Source organism: Aspergillus wentii (assembly GCF_001890725.1).
Source record: "Aspergillus wentii DTO 134E9 unplaced genomic scaffold ASPWEscaffold_7, whole genome shotgun sequence".
NCBI lineage: Eukaryota > Fungi > Ascomycota > Eurotiomycetes > Eurotiales > Aspergillaceae > Aspergillus > Aspergillus wentii.
The window spans coordinates 204,868-224,668 of NW_024467838.1; the positions used below are offsets into that span (position 1 = coordinate 204,868).

The following is a 19,801-nucleotide window of genomic DNA, read 5'->3' on the forward strand; positions in this document are numbered from 1 at the left end:
AATAATTGTCATCCCGCTGCGTATGCATTGAAGCACACGGAATGACCAGACTCGTGCTCACCGGGCGCAACAATACGAAGTACTCCATTAGAAAGATGAAAATATCCATCGCCATTCCATCCGTACTCCATTGTACTTTGTACTTCAAATATTTCCTCCAAAAAAAAAAAAAAAAAAAAAAAAAAAAAAAGAAGCCCAGACTAGCGGCAATGATGGCCTAATCCCGGTCAATGCTAACGATGACAGCTGCAGCCCCGATGATCATTGATGATAGTATAGACTCTAGATGTTACTATGGAGTCTCTCACCTTCAGGCACCGATCGTTCATCTCAACATCTCAACAATCGCCATCCAGCTATCCAGAGAGACTGAGCCTGCCTCCTGCTCGTATTCCCAGTCAGCATCGCAATATCCATCCGTTGGATGAGGATGCGGACGTTGCGGAGTCTCCCAGCTCGAGCTCTCCACCAACGGATCCGTCTTCCCGCGCCCACTAACGACTCAGACGCGAACGCAACAAGAACCCCTCGGATTCTCCCTCATCCAACCAAGCCGTCGTGGCCATCAATTGATCTTCACCTGGACGGTATGCATCTTTCTCCATTCAGCATGAGACGTGCTTTGATCACACTGGACTGCATGCTGACTGAATATTATTGACAGAAATGCACCTGCAAGGAGACCTGTCAACGCGTCTCATGCCCGCCCACCACTTTGCCTCTTCCCCTGAATCTCCAAAGCAGTGGCAAAGCTTCTTCGCTTCCTTCGCCGGTGTGGGTCACTGGAATATTGTGGATAGCGACAAGAGCGACTAAACAACGCTCGTCTTCACTAATTGTTGACTAGTCGACCAGGCTCACGTTTTTAACGGGTCTGCAAATAAATAATAAATAATGGGAGGAATTAGGGGTTGAAGTCCAATGAGAATAATCATTGCCTTGCAAATATTCTTGTGAGCCATCATTGGGTTTTTTTTCTCCCGAATCCCTCCCTAATCCTGATGTAGCGGGACTTTGGTCGTCGAACGGTCTTACGGTTGCTTTGATCCGCGTTATTCTTAGGTGTGATGACCTTATGGCCAACTGTGATGACTGCTATCTTAGGATCTGGCAGATTATTACTATCCACAGCTACAGATTAACTCCGTACTCATATTCAAGACCGGAAAAAGGGGCTTTGACCACGACAGCAAAAGATGTATCTGTTGCCGTAATCTCCGACGAGAATAACTAATCCATATTGATTTTTATCGAATGCAGGATCCGGTCCGACCACTCCGTATGGAGAACACAACCAACAGACCATCAAGAGCTCCCCCAAGAAGGGCAAGCTCTCGGGTGCTCCGACAGTATGTAGTAGTATCTGTGCCCTATTTTCGAGCAGGAGTGGGTAAGGTAAGGTAAACTTTGGAGTGCTCACAAATCTCGGAATCGGCTCGGTCTCGATCATGAATCGCGGCACATACAGGAATAGCGCGCGCACTACAGCTTCGATCAATGTCTGTCATCTGCGTTCACAGCATCTCTTATCGTCATGCCGACGATCCTATACCAAGTACAACTTGATCAACACCGGACAATAATACCATCCAACGGGCTTAGGGGCCATCCGGATAACGCGCTTGAGCTACTGTCAGTTGCTAAACCTACCAGCTGGTCGGATGCTATTACGGAGTACACCTGTCTGTTGAAGTTTGATTTTTGAAACACAGACCATGGCCTTTCGAGTCCCAAGAAATTACCTACGACGATCAGCGCGCGCGCTAATTCGAGGGAAACGTTCTCACCCAAAACACGCTGTCTACTGTAACGCGCTTCTCAGCCACGCGCATTCACAATCACAAGAACGACTTGTCTTTAATAAATCTTCCATTATTGTCTTCAGAATTTGAATGGATGAAAGATAAACAAGCAACAATGGCATTTAATCAAAAGAATGGCGGGATAATTGTTTCCATCCAGAAACACCAGCCGGATGACAAGACGGGTCTCTATCCATCTTGTCTTTCTTTGTTCCAGAGCTTGAGCAGGAAATCGTGTTCAAAGTGGCCCACATTTGCTCGCAGTGGACCCTCCCACGATGGGTGTCTTGGTAAACAACGAACTCCCTCCCCATGGGCCCATAACTGGCGTACATCGAGGGACTGACGATCCCGAGTCTAAAACTCCTTTTCTTGTTCCCTGCCTTTTCCTCCCCTGACACTCGACAGGCTGCTGGCCAGCCCAGCAGGAAATAGTACTACCGTGTCGTCGTGTTTCATCTTAAGAATCATATGATAATCTTTTCCATATTTTGCTGCCTTTTTGATGGACCATGTGGCAGTCGAGCCGTACTCTCCTATCTTTCCGTACCCCTTTTCTCTTTTCTCGCAACAGCGATAGGTTTACCTGAGAACTGATACGGCATCATCTACGGCCGATCGGGCTGGGCTGTGCTTAGCTTTCGTGCCCATTGCCATGGTTGTTTCTTTTTTTTCTTTCATGCCATAAAATAATAATCATCGAGGATCAATCCGGACTTTTGACTCTTTGAGCCTTTGACCCATCTTTAGTGTCGCCAGTGGCAGCTTCGGTGGAGCTGCTATCTTTCTCCCCTAACTAATCGGGTGAATTGACCTTTTCCCCATGCCCCTAACGAACACCCCTGGGCTGCTGAGTGTTGACCTTATGCAGGTTGCGCACAGTTTAGCTGCTACTAACACGGCTTGTCCCTCCTCACGTCCATGTCTTCGACTTCCGCTGCCCAGAGCATGCACTGGTGGCGCAAGGCTGATGATCTAATGTGATTCAACGGGCTTTGCAGCTGCCGTCCCTCCCCTCTCCTAAGATCCTTGCCATGCTGCATTGATTCTACTCTTAATTCAATATTCTTATTGGAACCGAGAGAAGATCAGTCTTTCTCATCCCAAGCAATCCCACCTGTCAGCTTCGGCCAACTTGGTTATTCTCCCGTCTCTTGTACTTGTGTCTTCTCGTTTTTCCCCCTCAGGCGCTCATCGCAGACTCCAATCGATCGAGTTCCTTGCCACCCCTCACTTGGTGTCCAAGGAGAATTAAGTCTATCTTGACTTCTATTCTATCAATTGATTTGATCCTGCTATTTCATTGCGGGGGATTCCAACCATACGGTCTCACTTCTGTACGTAGATATTTCTCTACTGCGACAAACTGTATCTGTTAGATTACAATCTGCTCTTTGACAATGACCTTGCCTATATTACCACGAGTGACTGACCCGGTTTTGAACGTGCTTTAGAGCTAATCGAAGGGCTCGTCCCACTATCGCTTTTTATTACCAACCGACATTTGGACCGGAAACTGCGATTGTCCAACCTCTCGAAGTGCCACTTGCCTTCGCCTCCTGATCCTCCGAGTTGGAAACATCTACATGGTCGATGGATATTGAATGACGCAACGAATTGACTGTTCGCTTATGAAAACAGTCTTTGCTCTGACTGGTTAGCTGAAGGAAGCACATGTTCTCATGGTGATGGTTTAAGACCTCCGGTGTGCATGCGTCTTAGCTTGATGAAAAGCGACAGCTACAATATGGAATTCCAGACACCATCTACCGCTCGGGCATTCCCCGCGCCTTCTACAACACCATACAGACGTCCATCCCGGGCTAGGTCTCGACCATCGTTGCATCGAGAAGATTCGTCCCCTACTGTATCATCGTCACCCACATCTTTGCCAAACCAGAACTTTTCTCCGGAAGGACCAAGCGACCTGGAAGACCCAGATGAAGACAATCTGATGCCATTCGATCCACGAAGGTTCACCCCAACACTTCATGCTTCCCTTGTCTCCGAAATCCTCTCCTTACGGCGTGATGTCGAGGGTAAAACAAAGGCGATTGATGTTCTAGAACGAAGCCTTGATGATTCACGAATAGAAAACGAAAGTCTCCATGACAGTTTATCCCAATCCACCAAAGAGACTCGGTCACTTCAGCATCAGTTAAAGCTCCTTGAGGGTGGGTCCTCGTCTGCGCTGACCGAACTAGCCAAAGATCGTGACAACGCGCTGGAGAGCATATCGGATGTTCGCAAAAAGCTAGAGCAGACTCAAAAAAAGGTCCGAAGCCGCGAAGAAGATGCTGAAAGGGCCCAGTTGCTCTTGGATCGCGAGCGACAGTCTTGGGAAGGCGAGCGCAGGAAATTGGAGCACAAAGTCCACGTGGTTGAGGGCCGTTTGAAGACCATTTTAAACGAAGTGGCAGCTGCTCAAGCGGCTGGTTCTTTCCGTGCAGCGCCAAAGGCCGATGGCACTGAATTGGCCAAAGAAGGAACCACCGCAAAGGATAGTGACACGGCTAGTGTTTATTCTAGTAGCCCAGGACGACGCCGTACCAGTGTTACAAGCATGAGTACTGACGATGGCGACTTCCACGATGTCAGATTCTCTGTTATGAGCGTTGCAAACGGGCAAGGAAAGAACGACAGCTTGAATCTTGCGGAAGAACTAGCCTTTGACGAGGAAGAGGAGTTTGAACAACTCGAGGGCGACTCAACTCCTTATTCCCCTGAGGCACTTCCGGAAGAACGACCAACATCAGTGCAGTCTCAATTGTCACACACAATAGGAATGGGAATGAAGGCGAGAAAGATTCTCGGACTTTCTCTACATGGCAGTGCAGATGGAAACGCTGCAGAGGACCGGGTTCTAGAGATGAGCAGCCCTGTGAAATCCTTGTACGATAGATCTTGCGTTTATGAAGATGCCGGGGTCCAATATTCACCCCCTCCATCGCCCAAACTGCCTTCGGAGAGTCAAAGTTTGCGCTCCGTGAATGATGCAGAAGAAAGCCGCAGCTCTTGCCAGATGAAGGACTCGAGCACTCTGACTCTGATGACTGACATGGTATCAACATCTTGTCAGACAGTTGGGGATCTGCCCAGCCCTCCTTGGACGCCGAAAATTGTCGAACCGTCGCCACCAGCACAACCGCCCGTAGAAGTTAAAATGATCTCTTCATCTGCACAAACTGAGCAGGCCCCAGTGGCTGAAGCACGTGAAAAGAGAACTACTCTGTCACCGAATGATGCATCTTCATCTGAAGTGGAGATTCCCATGATTGCAATCCATCCCCCTTGCTCAGAACCACCTTCTCCACGTGGCAGCGTGATGTTGCCACCTCGAACAAAAAGTGCTTCTTGCCAAACGAACTTCCGAGCAATCATGGATGGTCGATCAATTGGAATACAAACAGAAGGAATTCGAATCGACCAACGACCTGTCAAATTGCCGGCAAGCCTGCTTCCCTCTGCAATCCCCGATCTACCGTTGAGCCCCAAGTCTCAGGAGCCTCCTCCCATTCAACCCTACCGTGCACCTCCACTAAGACTGAGCTCAGAGGATAAAAAGACTCGACCATTTGCCCCGGAAAGGACAACCGTGGCTTCAAGAGACAAGCAGCTTGACCATATTCAAGCGTACCCAGGAAATAATGACAATGGGCCACTGTCGGACGATTTGAAGTCAGGCATAAGACGACCAATGAGGTCAAGCAGCCTCTTTGCTGGCTTTGAGCAGGTGAGCGACGAAGAAGCCCCTGAGACTGAAAAAGATATTTTCACCGATGATGAGCTTCTAAACCGGCCGTTTGCCTCTTATAAGTTGAGAAGGGGAAAACTTGTCTCAGCACAACCGGGATCTAGCCTGGATGACTCTCCGTTGCCGGAAATCGACGAACATCTGATGGACAATGCATTGCCATTGTCCGAAGATGTATCAACTGTTGAGGAGAGCAGAGACACTCTGTTTGGACCTACGAGAGGACAACGTTCTGGGGCCGGAGCCGCCGGAGCGAGACAGCAAGATATTCGGAGAGCGGCAATGATCACAAGTGGAGCAGCAGCGCACCAGAGGATACGGGCACGTAGCCCTAGCGAACCCAGTATTGATAGCGGCAGCGGCAGTGGATCTAGCATCGCGCCTCCATTCCCTGTTCCTATCCGGCTTAGTTCGAGGAACTTCCCCGTCAATGGTAGCGAAGGTCGGCAAAGCCCGACTCCTTCTGGCTCCAGAAACTTTTCTGATCGTGGACATCAACCTATTGTCAGGAGGCCGACAATGCGCAGGGTTCGTTCTGCGACAACCATGTCCCAAACAGATCCATATGAACGACCTAGTAGTCAGCGGTCCATGGCCATGTCAACCTCTTCCTTTACTCCAGATAGCCCTCGACGACCTCTGCCTTTTGATGATATCGTTGCTCCTCGACCAAACAGAAGACGGTCTACGCGTGGTCCGGGCTCGATTCGTGCGTTTGCTCATGAGCGCATGGACTCCGCCGCTACTTCTATTCAGCAGACGAGTGTTGTCGATGCGATCGCCCAGACCATGGTTGGAGAATGGATGTTCAAGTATATTCGGAGGAGGAGGTCCTTTGGTGGTAATAATGACTCTAAGGAAAATTGGGATGGCAAGAATGCGGATGAGGTGTCTGCGAACATCACTAACAGTGGAGTGAGACACAAGAGATGGGTTTGGCTTGCACCATATGAAAGAGCAGTAATGTGGAGCAGCAAGCAGCCTACCAGCGGGCCTGCATTGCTGGGCAAGAGTGGCAGGAAATGTAAGTCGTGTTGTTTGATGGTTAATGTTTGGTATCGTCGCACTGATACTTGAAACAGTTACCATCCAATCTGTCCTGGACGTCAAGGATGACAATCCTTTACCCAAGGGATTCAACCCTCAAAATCAATTTAACCGCTCTATTCTGATCCTCACCCCTCAGAGGGCTCTGAAGTTTACTGCCACTAGTATTGAACGCCATTATGTTTGGCTCACGGCACTGTCATTTTTGAGCCACTCCGCGATGGGCATTCATGACCTCGCCTCTCTACCGCCTGTTCCTCAGGAGGAATTTGCCTCCCCCGCACCAACAGCTGCCCTGCGCAAGAATCCTATTCGCGACTCAATCAGAGTAGCCAAGGGCAAGCCTCGCCCAGGCCCCAAGGGAAAGCGACCATTCGCGAACCACGTCGCCCCAGTTCCTGAGCTCCCTTCGGATGGAGACTCTATGCTCAGTGCTGCTGACCCTCCTACGGTGCCACGGTTCTCCAACCACTCGCGAAAACGCAGCAATACTGCACCTCGCATGCCTGCCATACGAAGTTTCTCGAGCATTGGAACGATGCCCTCGTCTAATAGCGGCGCCACTATCGGATCATCTGATGTATACGCCCCTCCAATGTACCCTCAGGGTATCAGTAGCGGCCGAAGCAGCTTCAGTCGGCGCACATCTGAAGCCAGTGGACCTTCTAGCGTTGGTACCACGGGGAACTTCTTTGATGCAATAGGAACCGTTCGCATGGAAGCTTTCATTGACCAAACCGAGTCCAATCGACACCGCGTCGGCAATCGTCGGCCCCGAAACGGAAGCAAGGCTTCGAGTCAATGGAGTCAAGGGTATCAGGGACATCATCATGCATTACGGGACCTTGACTTTCCAACCTTGGAGGATAGTAGCGAACTTTACTTTCGCCACGACGACCCCTTCCGGGGATTTTGAGACATTCTATACATATATAAACGCAGTATAATCGCTTTTATTTCACCCTTGCCGCGAGCGATCTATGGTTTGTTGATTCGCGGCACTCGCTGGAAATCCAATTTCCATACCTTCTATTAAGCCATTGGGTGTTGATAACGAGAACTCATTGGTGAACTCTCGCTCTAGCTCTTGCTGTTACTCCCTGTATATCCAGCTGTATTTGGAGATATTACATTTTTGATACCACTTTTGTTTATGGATACCATTGTTGATTTGTTGTCAGCTGGCTGGTTTTGCTGAAAAGCGTCGGATTAGAACTATTGGATTATTTATCTGTATTGTTTAATTGCGTGATGAGAGGGCGATAAAACAAGAATACGTCATTGTCATCATCATGTCAAGGACTTTGCATTATTATTATTATTATTATATTTATTTACTTTTATTTATTTTTTATTTTTTGAAATCGTTGAATCGTTGAATCGTTGAATCGTTGAATCGTTGAATCTTGTAGTGGTGGATTAACTGGTCCTTTATGGAAGTAGCAGTAGATAAACAACGATAAAATGATTTTGATAAGCAGGGATATCACAAATAAGTAGACTAGTCAACACGAGTCTTCTAACTCTTCTCTAGCCAATATCAATGTCTATCGGCCTACAGGTAACAAACCAGGATGTCTGTTCCAGAGGGAACTTCTTTCCCCCTCATCCCTGGCATGTGGTATATACATACATCCAACAAAACCGACCAAAGTATCCCAAGATGTATTAGCTCACAGCTTCGCAGCATCCTTGATCTCCCCAATCTTCAATTTAGGCGAATACTTCTTCAAGACACCTTCATTGTGATACTGAACCACCATCACCAATTAGCCTCAGCCTCAGTTCATACATACATACGAACGACAAGAACGAAAGAAGAATGAAACCAACCTTCCAGAACTGCTTCGAGGCGTCTTTTCCTGCGACTCGTTTGAGGATCTTTGCGCCACCGGGGTGTTCGTCGACAAAGTTGGTCACGTCGTAGACGTTGGTGTCGATAATGATGTAGAGGCCCTTATCGGCGGTCTTGTGGTTGGCCACTTCGGTGGGGGTGAAGGATTTGGACATTTTGGTTGGTTGTTTATTTCTTTCCGTTGGGGTCTGGAGCGGGTATTATGGTGTCCTAGCTTTTAAGCAAGTCTGTCTGGGAAGAAATTTGGATGGAAATGTCCAGTTTAACGATGGGGATAGACGGCGACGATGATCTCGATGAAGATGGGGTTGGAGCTGATCCGGGGCAGAAACGCGGGCGGAGAGAGAAAAAGACCGAGGTTAAATCCAAGGGCCGCGGTCAGACGAAATGGCAGGCTTGTGATTGGCTGGCTATTGTACACGGAATTATATCACCGAGTTGTCGGAATAAATGTCGGGTTGCGGAATATGAGGCTGTTTATGCATTGAATAAGGAAGAATAATTAAACCATGCTAGATAAAATTGGTATATATCGACAAGATTGACATCATCAGTTTCGACTCTTCTCGCCTGCAGCTCCCTGTCCCTTGGGCACCTTTCGATCCAATCCCAACGTTTCCAGATCCTTTTTCTTATAATAATGCGGTGCAACCTCCACCAACCACTCTGCCTGTAGCGGCAGGTTGCTGCGCATGTATTCCTTGCTAGTCAGGACCAGCTCGAAGTAAATTACCCATCGTGGGTTCACTTCGAACAGTGTGCTCGATGGGTGCAGGTATACCGTCTGTCCATTCTTTACCGTCCGATAGCTGTCACCGCCACGCTGCAGACGAGCCGCGTTCGGGAAGAATCCAGCGGTGATCGCTTTCTGGATGGGCTGTATGTTCGTTGGTCCACAGGTGCTGACCGTCACTTCGACCCGATCGCACAGCTTCGCTAGCTGATCGCGGACGTCGCGCGCCCGTGTTAGACTGCGTTGCTGCAGGAAATTCTCCCGTGCCCACACGAAGCTGAAATCCGAATCCACCCACTGGTTCCAAATATTAAGCAATGTCAGATGATCACCGCCATCCTTGATCGTGAATCGATTCCGTGCGCTGTCTGCATGGATCTTCTTGTCTTTAGGTCGGAAGAACAGAGCGCTAGCCTCTCCAAGCATTGACACGATCGACAAAACCTCCTCCACACACCCATACTTGTCCGCCGCAAGAATCGCCTTGGCAAGCATGGGGTCCGTCGGAAACTCCGCCATCTGTCGTCCGACCTTAGTCAGTTCTCCCTTGTCGTTCAATGCCCCTAGTGCGTAGAGCTGCTCTAGCGCCCGGATGATTGTCTCGGCCGGCGGTGGGTCCATGAAGTCAAAATCAAGAAGCTGGTCGATCCCCAAAGATTTCAACATCAAAATGACACTACTCAAGTTGGTCCTCTGAATCTCGGGCGTCGTGCTCTCTTCCAACTCGTTGTGATACGCCCACTTTGTGTATAACCGGAAACACTTTCCGGGCCCAACTCGACCAGCACGTCCAGCTCTTTGGTTTGCAGACGCACGCGAGCACGGCGTCACCACCAAGCTCTCCATACCTGTCCGGGGGTTGAATACATTCTCCTTGACAAAGCCCGGGTCAATAACGTAGACAATACCGTCGATGGTCAAACTTGTCTCGGCAATGTTCGTAGCTAGCACAACCTTCCGGGCCTTGGGAGGGGTTGGCTCGAAGATCTTGGTCTGCAGCTCGGATGGTAGATTGGCATAGATTGGACATATGATCATCTCGGGGATCTTGCTCCCAAGCTTCCGCGCTGTCTCCTGTAAACTTTGTTCGGCTGCCTCGATCTCCTCTTGACCAGTCAAAAACACCAAAATATCACCTTGGCCCTGGGTAACATGAATCTGGAAGACTGTCGTAATAGCAGCCGCAAGAAAGTTGGCCTCTGGTTGCGATGTGTAATGAATGTCTACAGGATACCGACGTCCAGGAATGTTGAAGATGGGCGCATCGTCAAAGTATTTCTGGAACTTCTGTGCATCCATAGTGGCAGAGGAAATGAGTAGTTTTAGATCAGGCCGTGCCTTGGCAATGTCCTTGATCAGTCCACAGGCAATATCCGTAGGCACCGTCCGTTCGTGAGCCTCATCAATCATCAGTGCAGAGTACTGCCCAAGGTCCGGCTCCGTTAGCAACTCACGCAGCAACATACCATCAGTCATGTACTTGAGGGTGGTCTTGTCACTTGTGTTATCCTCGAACCGGATGGCGTAACCGACTTCATTGCCTAGCTTCACGCCCATCTCCTCTGCTACACGGGCGGCAACACTCATAGCAGCCACTCGTCGGGGCTGGGTGCAGCCGACCTTCATGCCATTCTTTGTATAACCTGCTTCGTGGAGGTACTGCGGGATCTGGGTTGTCTTACCGGATCCAGTCTCTCCAACAATGATAAGAACCTGATGATCCTGAACAGCTTGAATGATCTGATCGCGGAACTGGTAGATCGGTAGGCTCTTTCGGGTTTCTTCCATCGAGGCAGCTTTCTGTTCAGCGGCATCAAGCTTTTCTTTAAGCATGAGTTGCTCCGCTGTCATCGGCTTCTGGGTACCCTCCATTTTGGCATCCATGACGAAGTTGATTTTCTGAGAGTCATCAAACACATATTCGTAGTCTCCCTCGTCAACGAATTCGGACCGCTTGATTTGCGCCTTAGCCTTAGCCGTCTGCTCCAATTCCCACTCTTCGTGCTCCGTAACGAACCGTTCCTGGCCTGCCTCGTCGCGGTCAACATACCGCTTGTACAAAGCATCTTCTTTCTTCTTCCTGTCTATCTTTCCCTTCTCCGTAATGTAGTCTTCGGGCATCATGTAGCCATCGCGGTGGTCGTCGATCCGTAGTCGCTCCTCTGCAATCCGCAACACCTCCCTATTTCTTGCAAATTCCTCCTTCTCCTTGCGAGTCAGATTTGGGTTCTCGCGCAACTCTGCTGCCTCCTCCGCGACCTGCCTGCGCAGCAGTGCAAGTCGCTCGGTTTCACGCTTTTTCAAATATTCCTGTCGAGAACGCATTCTGATATCCGGCATGGCAGCGGCCCTGGCCGAAGAATCATCTGCTAAGGCCCGTCGTCGCGCGGCCTCGCTAGTTCTAGTTCGGTCCTCGACAACCTTCTTTGTCTTGCTGTCATCCTTCTTGGCCAGTCGTTTCGCGAACTCGTCTCGTTCTTTCAGATCCCGTTCACGATCCATTTCCTGTTTCTTCGCCGGGTCCAATTCCTCTGGCGTGGCCGATCGAGGCGACGCAGATCCATCCTCCAGTCTGGTTCGTTTTGATGGTGGATCCTCGAGTTCCTCCTGTTCGTCCTCATACACATCATCTGGGATTTCCTCATCTCCCCACCGATCCTCAAAGTCATCTGCATCCCGTCTACGCAGCTTCTTTGACCGGTGGCGATCCCGAGTCTCCTCTCCCTCCCGACTCCGCTCTCGTTTCCGACTATCCTCTTTCTCCCAGCGACTCCGAATTTTCCCATCGTCCTTGTCGCGAGAACTCCGATCCTTATCCTTTCGCCTGCGCTTTTCCCTTTCCGCCTCGACATTCATAGGCCCCAGCGATGTCGCCGTATCCTGCATTTCCTCCCCCATCTCTACCAGCCGATACTTCTTTTTGGTTGACGAGGATTCTCCCCTGCTTTCCTTTCCTGCCCCGTTGCTCCCGGTTTTTCCACCACCGCCGCCACCACCAGCTCGGCTATGTAGCTCCCCACAGAATGCACTAACATCGTCCGGGCTACCATCTAAGAAAGGAACGAGCTTATCCTGTAGCGCCGTGGCGGATTTGGCTGAGCTAGCGGTTGCAAGCACAAAGTCGACGATGGTAGGATCTGACGCGCCGGTAAGACGGATGAGAGAGTCTGACACGAATGTTCTATTGTCCATTTTGTTTGGTGGAAAGTATTTTGAAATAGGATTGGGTGTACTGCTTATGGTGGCTAGGTAGCTGGTCGTTCGTTACGAACCACGCGAACCAGTTTTCGAGCGGCGAAATCCCTGGTGATCGGAGAAACCGTGTCGACGTGATTTATCAGCGTAAATCGTGATGGTAGATAGTAAATATATGGAGAAAGTAGATTAGCAGGTTGTTTCCCTTCTGTTAGCTGTATTAAAAACAGCAGCACATAATTGCGAATTGCGACCAATTATATGGGAACACGTGTGGAAAGACACGGTTGCAAAAGATCAAGAAATAGAAAAATTGATAACGGAAGCTCCAGCTGGCAGACAGCAAAAGAGTGAGGGCATGGGAGCGTGTTTTTAAATGAAGGGAAGGCCGCAAAGATGAAGGACAGAAAGAAGAGCTCCGAAGTCGAGCCGCAATGCCAAGAACGGGTGGCGAGTTATAGAGGACCTGACATATCCAGCCATCTACACGCTTACTGACAGTCCTATACGGAGTATTTTAAGACAATAGAGCTGTCTTCTACGGAGGATTTGATAATGGTTGCGGCCAGAATTGGTTCGCATTCAAAATAGTATATCACAAAGCATTCCCATGTTCTCAAGCCTGCTTGATCACAAGTCGGCTGTTTCGTCTATCAAGGACATAAAAAAAGACAAGAAAAAGAGAAAAAAAAAAAGTAAAGACAATGGTTGAAGAGAAGTTTGACAGCCGAAAGGAAATGGGAACGCGGGTGTCAGCGGGACACAAGTTAATCATTATCACCACCCAAAGTTTCAACAAGCAAAGGAAAAGGAGTTACCCGTACTCGAGTCAAAAAGAAAAAAAGACAAATACAAAAGGCACAATAGCAGTGCCTGACACATGGTTATATCCCTGCTTCTAACCAGGGTGGCTTCAGTGCAAATGCAAAGAAATGTGTGGTTGATGGCCTCAAATATGGGGTGGATGGGAAAAAAAAGCCATCACACGACGCAAAGAATCCAATAAAACGAAAAAAAAAGAAAAAAAAAAAACATTGGTAGTACATTTTCAAAGGGAATAGAACATAGCATCAAGCGCTAAGCAGTCGTACATAAAACAAAGGAAAGAGTCTAGCAAACGAGCGTAAACCCCGCACACAACGCCGGAATCGTTCCACAGATCGTATCATCCGAGTCGTGAGGGTTAGACATAGGAAAAAGAAAAGAAGAACACCAAGCAACTGCCTAGGCTGCAAAGAAGGAAGATAGATATCACAAAGTAATGTCAATAAGGACTACCGGTCCTTTGACTCTTCGTCCCAGCAACAGACACGATGCACTGTAATCCGCGCCATATAAAAAAACAAAAAAGAAAAAGAAAAAAAAAAAAAAAAACAAGGCTAAATCGTTCACAGCAAGACGGCATTAAAGAATATTAAGATGAAAGCCCAGATTCTTTTGTAACGCCATCATGAGATGTAGGAGGTAGGGAGGGAATAAAGAAAGAAGAAAAGAAGCACCAACTCCATCCAAATGCACGAGTATCGAAAAGTACCGATTAAACATCCATCATTTCAGTGTCCTCGGCGAGTATCTCATCAGCAGGGCCCCAGTTGCCTTCGTAGACGGTAGCCCCGGCCCGGCGTCGGCGTTCGATGAATTGAACCGCATATGTTTCTAGAACCTGGTCTGCTGTGGGACGATCATAAGGTTCTGGTGAGATCATCCATCGGACGATCTTATCTAACGCCTGTTCATGGTTCGCGTCCACCATGAAGTCAGGAGGGTCAACAAGCTCACCGCTGCGAGCCATGGGTACCGGTTTCCGATTGCCGAGGAAACTATCCCCAAAGTCATCATCGCCAAAGTCGGACGCGCACAGTTCTTCGAATGATGGCTCCTCAGATACGGGGTTCCCGGATGCATCCCGGAAAATGCTGGTCTCAGTGCTCCAAGTCAAACTAGGCACATCACTCATGTCGCCATTCCTGAGCTTTTGCCAGGAGAGACCATTATCGGGTAGTTCGACGTTCCCTGCGATCTCGAAAATGATCAAGCCGAGGGAGAATATATCCGCTGGCTTGTCAAAGCGACCCATGAGAATTTCAGGACCTATGTATTCACGGTCCCCTTCACCTTCAATACCCTCTTCCGCCGGCCAACGTGTTGCCATGCCAAAGTCGGCAATCTTCAATACACCCTCAAAAGTAACGAGGATGTTGGCCGGTTTCAGATCGAGGTGAATGAAGCCTAGATCATGAATGTGCTTGAGGCCCTGTTAGTTGCGTTAGCAGACAGCTTTTCGACCATCAAGGGAACTACTATGTCATACCAAAGACAATTCCAACAAAATTTTCCAGATCCGGAAGTCATCCAATCTCGCCTTGAGGCCAACTTGGGCAAGAAAGACGTCCAAGCTGCCTTCCTCACAAAATTCGGTCTGAATGTAAAGGTGGTTGCTCTCTTCCCAACTGTCAACAAAAGAAATGATGTGGTCCGAGTTTGTCAGCGACTTCAAGACGTCTACCTCGCGAATTCGACGTTCACGGTCTTTCAATCCTGAGTATGGCTGCTTGGCCTTCTTGACAGCCCAGACTCGGTCCGGCAACGTCCTCGGGGATTTGGGTGTGGTAGAGGGAAGAGAAAATATTGATGACAATGCCATGTCCTGAGACTGAGCAACTCGGTATACTTGAGAAAATTCTCCAGTACCAACGAGCTCCACTTTTTCAAACCGCGAAGTCAAGCTGGGATCCACATCGGGGGCATTGTATCCATTTAGTGGGAGGCTAAGACGCTTTCCCGACCCCAAGAAAGAATCGCGCGGGCCAGTGGGGGTTGCCGGAAGATAGGGAGAATTGAAGTCAGTTTTGTTGGAATGCTGGTCGTAAGGCGCGGAGATTGATAGGCCGCTGGGGTCTGGCGGGAACAGATTATCCTGCGGTGTACGCGGAGACGCACGCTGGAACTTGTCGTGTAATGGACTCGCTGCAAGAAGGTTAGCGTGAACAAAGACACAGGTCAGAGAAACAAGAGCACTTACAGTTGGTCCCTTTGGCTTCTGATAATCTCTCGAGAGAAGCAATTTGCGATGCGGCCGGGGGGTAGGTGCGAGATGGGAAGAATGATTGTTTGGTCGGGGTGGGAGGGAGGTCGTAATCGCTCAAAGGCTGACTATCATGCTGGGCGGACGGGGATTGAGATTGTCCACAGTCATCACCATCGACACTTACAAAGCTACCACGACGGGAAACTTCGGGTCTGTTGAAGCTGCTCCCAAAGATGCCCATACCGCGGGCAAAAGGACCCGGTTTAGGGCGTGTGCTTGGATTGAAGGGGGATGGAGGCACATCATTAGATTGGCGGAACAATTTAGGCCTGTCCAATGATCGCTCGGCTGGTGGCTTCTGAGCGGTTGGGAATAGGTTGATTGGCCGTTTACATGGAGTGTCCGGCATATTTTTGTTGAACCCTTGCATATTTTGAGGGTCCTCTGCGTTGCGATTCTTCTTAGAGATCAGGCCTGTCGACATGAACGCGGCAGGAAGTGGTTTGACGAGCTTATAGTTTTCTGGTGTAGCGAACGATTCGGTGGACGAGTTTGAATCCTCACGAGTGAGCCGTCGCACTGGTGCAGGTCTAGTAGCACCTGCGGGAAGTGACTTGGAGAAATTGAAAACGCCCCGCGGCCTCTCAGGCTTGTGGGCCGGCTCGTGGGTTGGCGAGTCATCACCGAGGCTGGAACTCGATGAGGACTGGGTTATTGTCCGTGATAGTGGGTGTGCTGCCGGACGGGCCTGGCCCGCTCCATTTGCATGTGATGAAAAAAGAGGACTACCCTGCACAGGACGAGGTGAGAAAGGGCTCTCCTGGTTAGGTTGAAATAGGTTGCTGTCCAATGGCGTGCGAGGATGACTGGCAGTAGGCGTTCCAGGAAAAGCAAGGTCAGACGAATCTCCGCTAAGCCTTGATCGCCCAAATAGCGGGCGGTCACTTTGGCGTTGCTGAAGAGTTGATCGTCGGAGTGAAGATGAACGTTTAGGGATTGTGTTCAAGGGACTGAAAGGTGGAATGGCGGAAGGGAATGACGATGTGTCCTCCGAGTCTGAAGCAGATTCGGTGGGGTCTTCGTCTGTACCAGGGGCCGTTTCGTTGTCGAAAATGCTGAATTCCCCCGCGAAATTGGATGCAGCGACGCTTCGTCTCTTGGCAGATGGGCTGCCTCTAGATGCTTGGTCCAGGTTCATGATGCCGTCGCTGCGTTTCAGCGGGCTGACGGCTGCGTATGAGCCAACCGTACCACTTCGTCGCTTTTCAATTCGGGACAGTGTCGGTCGAGGTCCTAATGTACCTTCCGTACATGGAGAAGGGTTATTAGCGCACACGATATCCGATGGCTCGTTGCTTGGTTGGACCGTTAATCCGGGAGTTCCTGGCGAATTCTCGTCGCCCGTTGGTGCTAGTACCGGCTGAAGAGGCTTCGCGTTTCCTTGATCGGTCGAGACGTTGAGCACGCGTTTTACTGGACTTCTCGGGGACGTTCGCACACGGCGCATGATCGGCCGGGTGATTTTGGCGCTTGGAGGATACGGAACGGCGAATGGCGACTGGTGAGAGGAAGTAGGGAAGAGCACAAAGTTGCTCTGGCTGGACCGTCGCGAGGGTGACAAGGGAGATGAGATGTATGGAGTGGTTTTCGATGGCGAGTGATTTCGTGACGCTAGAAGTGAAAAATTCGAGCTCTTCGAAGGTGAGCGTGATAATGACCGGCGCAGTTGCCTGATGGCCGAACTGGCATCAACATTATGGATCCCAGCGTGCGATGGTAGATGAAGGGTGCCACCCGCATCGCGGTGCGGCGAAAATGTTGCAACCATGTTGGGAATGTACGTTGCGGAGGAACAGAAGTCGTAATCTTTTTCAAGGATCAAATTTGCCGTTTGAACCACAAGAGAGAAAAAAAAAAAACTCAAGATAAACTGAAAGTGATTTGAAGAATCTGAGGCCGTCGCGATGCCTTTGAGCAAAAGCAATCCGATATGGGATTGCGCTGTCAGATCAGAACGTCGCGAAGATCCTACAAACCCGCGACGGACGCTGACAACAACAGAAAGGCAGGCGAGTCACCAGTGGCAGTGCTGGGACCGATTCTAGCGGGTCACAGATGGAATGCTGACCCCCAAGTAAGGCGCAAACAGAGGTTGACTGACGAGACAGAGCGGAAAAGTCGAGGCAAGTGCAAGCAAACGAACGATGGGGACTTGCACATCACCAGATCATCGCAAGCCCGATGAATTCGAGAACACTGATACCTCCATGCGCTCGAGGAGGAAGAGGGTCCTCTTCGCACACACCCAGCCGCGGGCACGCGCCTGAAACACTATGTCTTTCGGGGCGTTTGGGAGGGGATCGATAAGGAATGTTTCAGGGCGACAACAACAAAACGTCAGGCGGGCAGGCGCGAACGCGATGCAGGCGCAGGAGCGAGTCTGGCGCGATGATGTTGACACGAGAAGGGGAGGTTGAAGGCAGACGACACAAGGGTTGACGAAGGGTTATTCGATACTGAAACTCCTGTGTTCCCTTTTGGTTTTAACCCCTCTGATTCCTTTCCCCTTTTCCCTTTTTTTTTTTTTTTTTTGTTTTTGCCCTTTTAAAAACTTTTCCCTGAGTTTATTTTATTTCCTTCTTCGATCTTGCTGGTAAACCTTGGATGGCAGGCGAATGGGACGCGCAAGGGGTTGGGTCCCAAAAAAAGAAGATTCGGCCACGCGAGAAGGCGAGAGCGCGAGAGGAGGGGTTCCGGAAGTTGCGGTATGTAACTAGATGTGAGTCAAAGCACTCGAAGAATTTCTCAAGCGCAAAAGTGGATAAATAGACAGTCGTGTCTCCGATGGAGCAATGGAGATGAAAAATTCACAAGGCGTGGAGAGAAAATCAAATCGGTCTGGCCGACCTGGATGGATATGGTTGACTTTCTGCGGATTTCCGGCGGCGACTCGATCAGCTGCTTTTGCCTCTGCGCTGCGTTGCGTCGCCCACGCGCAGCGCGTTTGTTGTTGATAGCGTGGGCCCAATGAGGTTTAGTGCAGCGTTACGCGTGACCCCATAACAAACATTACAATACTACGGAGTACACTACGATAACATTTACCTCTTGCTGCTCAGTCGATCTGATCTGGGGTTTGGACGATGGCTGGATAGGTCAAATACATCTGGGAGAAACCAAATAACTAGTTATCGTTTCTATCAACTCAACCCTAGTAAGCAGAGTTGAAAGACCTCCACGGTCCGTATATCGATAATCGATAAGAACACGCGGGACGTACCCAAGGTTCCCCTCCCTTGCATCAATACCGTAACTGGAAACCACCGCCACTGTCGCATTGCTTTTTTGGTAATGCCGGTACTCCATTATTACTCTGACTATCTGGTGATTATTGTGGCTGCTTGCAAGGGCGCTCATTATTCTTTTTTTTCAACTGTGAGAATATACAGCTTTGACTTTGGTCTGAATTCTCACCTTACTCACAAGCCCTGGCGTAGTCTTCATAATAAAGCTACCTTGAAAAAAAAAAAAAAAAAAGGAATTCCATGGTAGTCTAAAGAAGTGACTGCCCGTATGAGTTGTTGTTGTTCCCCGCCATCCACGTGTGTCAATTTCACTGATCTCGACGTGTCCAAAGAATGCGTTTTCATCATTGATTCCCTATCGATATGATAATAATAGGGCAGCATCGCTGATAATCGGTACTGTAACCATCAATCGTACCATACGTACTGTATAAAGCTGGTACCTAACATACATACAGTAAAACCAAAACAAAACACTCCCCCACATGATCTGCCTCCATAACGGGTGTTCCGCGTCCCGTCGAGGCTTAAGATGTCACAAAATGGAGAAGGAGAAAATCATCATCGTCATCATCTAAAATGAAATTTAGTAAACAAGTTGCTAGTCTTTTCTTTCCCAATTGGTCCAATTATTTGGGTGATCAATGATCAGCCTAACCAAATTCTGGTTCATCTACGATTATTGAACGCTCCGTCCATCCCCATCCTTGCTCCTCCAAACCCTCCGATATAAACAATTGTTAGTCAGCAGAACGCTTAGTTATCCTGCGACGCAGTGACAATGCAATATCTTCCCCCCTTACACCGCATTGCTCAACTCTTATCCAGTTGGCGACTCTATCTCTGGCCATGCCACTGCTAATCTTGTTTTCCAACTAAGTTCTGGGGCCCCAGAGTTCCAATCTATCGTTTCAAATCATCCGTCTCGACTGCATATGGCAATTCTTGGTCTTCGGCATGGATCAGGGATCTCAGACCAGGCGTACTGATCCTGCATAGATGGAGGTACCGATCCATGGAACTTGACTGCTTGCCCTGACAACGTCGTCAATATCTTGCATCTAGAACTGGCTGGCTTGGTT

The 19,801-nt window shown here is 49.4% G+C and overlaps 4 protein-coding genes across 4 annotated transcripts; 2 read left to right on the forward strand and 2 right to left on the reverse strand.

The window, feature by feature from the left end:
- Positions 1–3,549: 3,549 nt before the first annotated feature.
- ASPWEDRAFT_175080 (putative nuclear migration protein) lies at positions 3,550–7,519 on the forward strand (the record flags this gene model as incomplete). The annotated part of the gene is made up of 2 exons (XM_040831313.1): positions 3,550–6,580; positions 6,639–7,519. The coding sequence occupies 2 exons, from the start codon at positions 3,550–3,552 to the stop codon at positions 7,517–7,519; spliced, it is 3,912 nt and encodes a 1,303-aa protein (XP_040685433.1).
- A 766-nt stretch (positions 7,520–8,285) lies between these two features.
- ASPWEDRAFT_43733 (cytochrome b5-like heme/steroid binding domain-containing protein) lies at positions 8,286–8,635 on the reverse strand. Its single transcript, XM_040836089.1, has one exon. The coding sequence runs from the start codon at positions 8,611–8,613 to the stop codon at positions 8,344–8,346; it is 270 nt and encodes an 89-aa protein (XP_040685434.1). The 5' UTR covers positions 8,614–8,635; the 3' UTR covers positions 8,286–8,343.
- Positions 8,636–13,923: 5,288 nt separating this feature from the next.
- Positions 13,924–17,242, reverse strand: ASPWEDRAFT_117169 (tyrosine protein kinase SWE1; the record flags this gene model as incomplete). The annotated part of the gene is made up of 3 exons (XM_040828714.1): positions 13,924–14,640; positions 14,698–15,353; positions 15,409–17,242. The coding sequence occupies 3 exons, from the start codon at positions 17,240–17,242 to the stop codon at positions 13,924–13,926; spliced, it is 3,207 nt and encodes a 1,068-aa protein (XP_040685435.1).
- Positions 17,243–18,023: 781 nt separating this feature from the next.
- On the forward strand, positions 18,024–18,593 carry ASPWEDRAFT_43738 (uncharacterized protein). Its single transcript, XM_040836090.1, has one exon. The coding sequence runs from the start codon at positions 18,267–18,269 to the stop codon at positions 18,426–18,428; it is 162 nt and encodes a 53-aa protein (XP_040685436.1). The 5' UTR covers positions 18,024–18,266; the 3' UTR covers positions 18,429–18,593.
- The last annotated feature ends 1,208 nt before the right edge of the window (positions 18,594–19,801 follow it).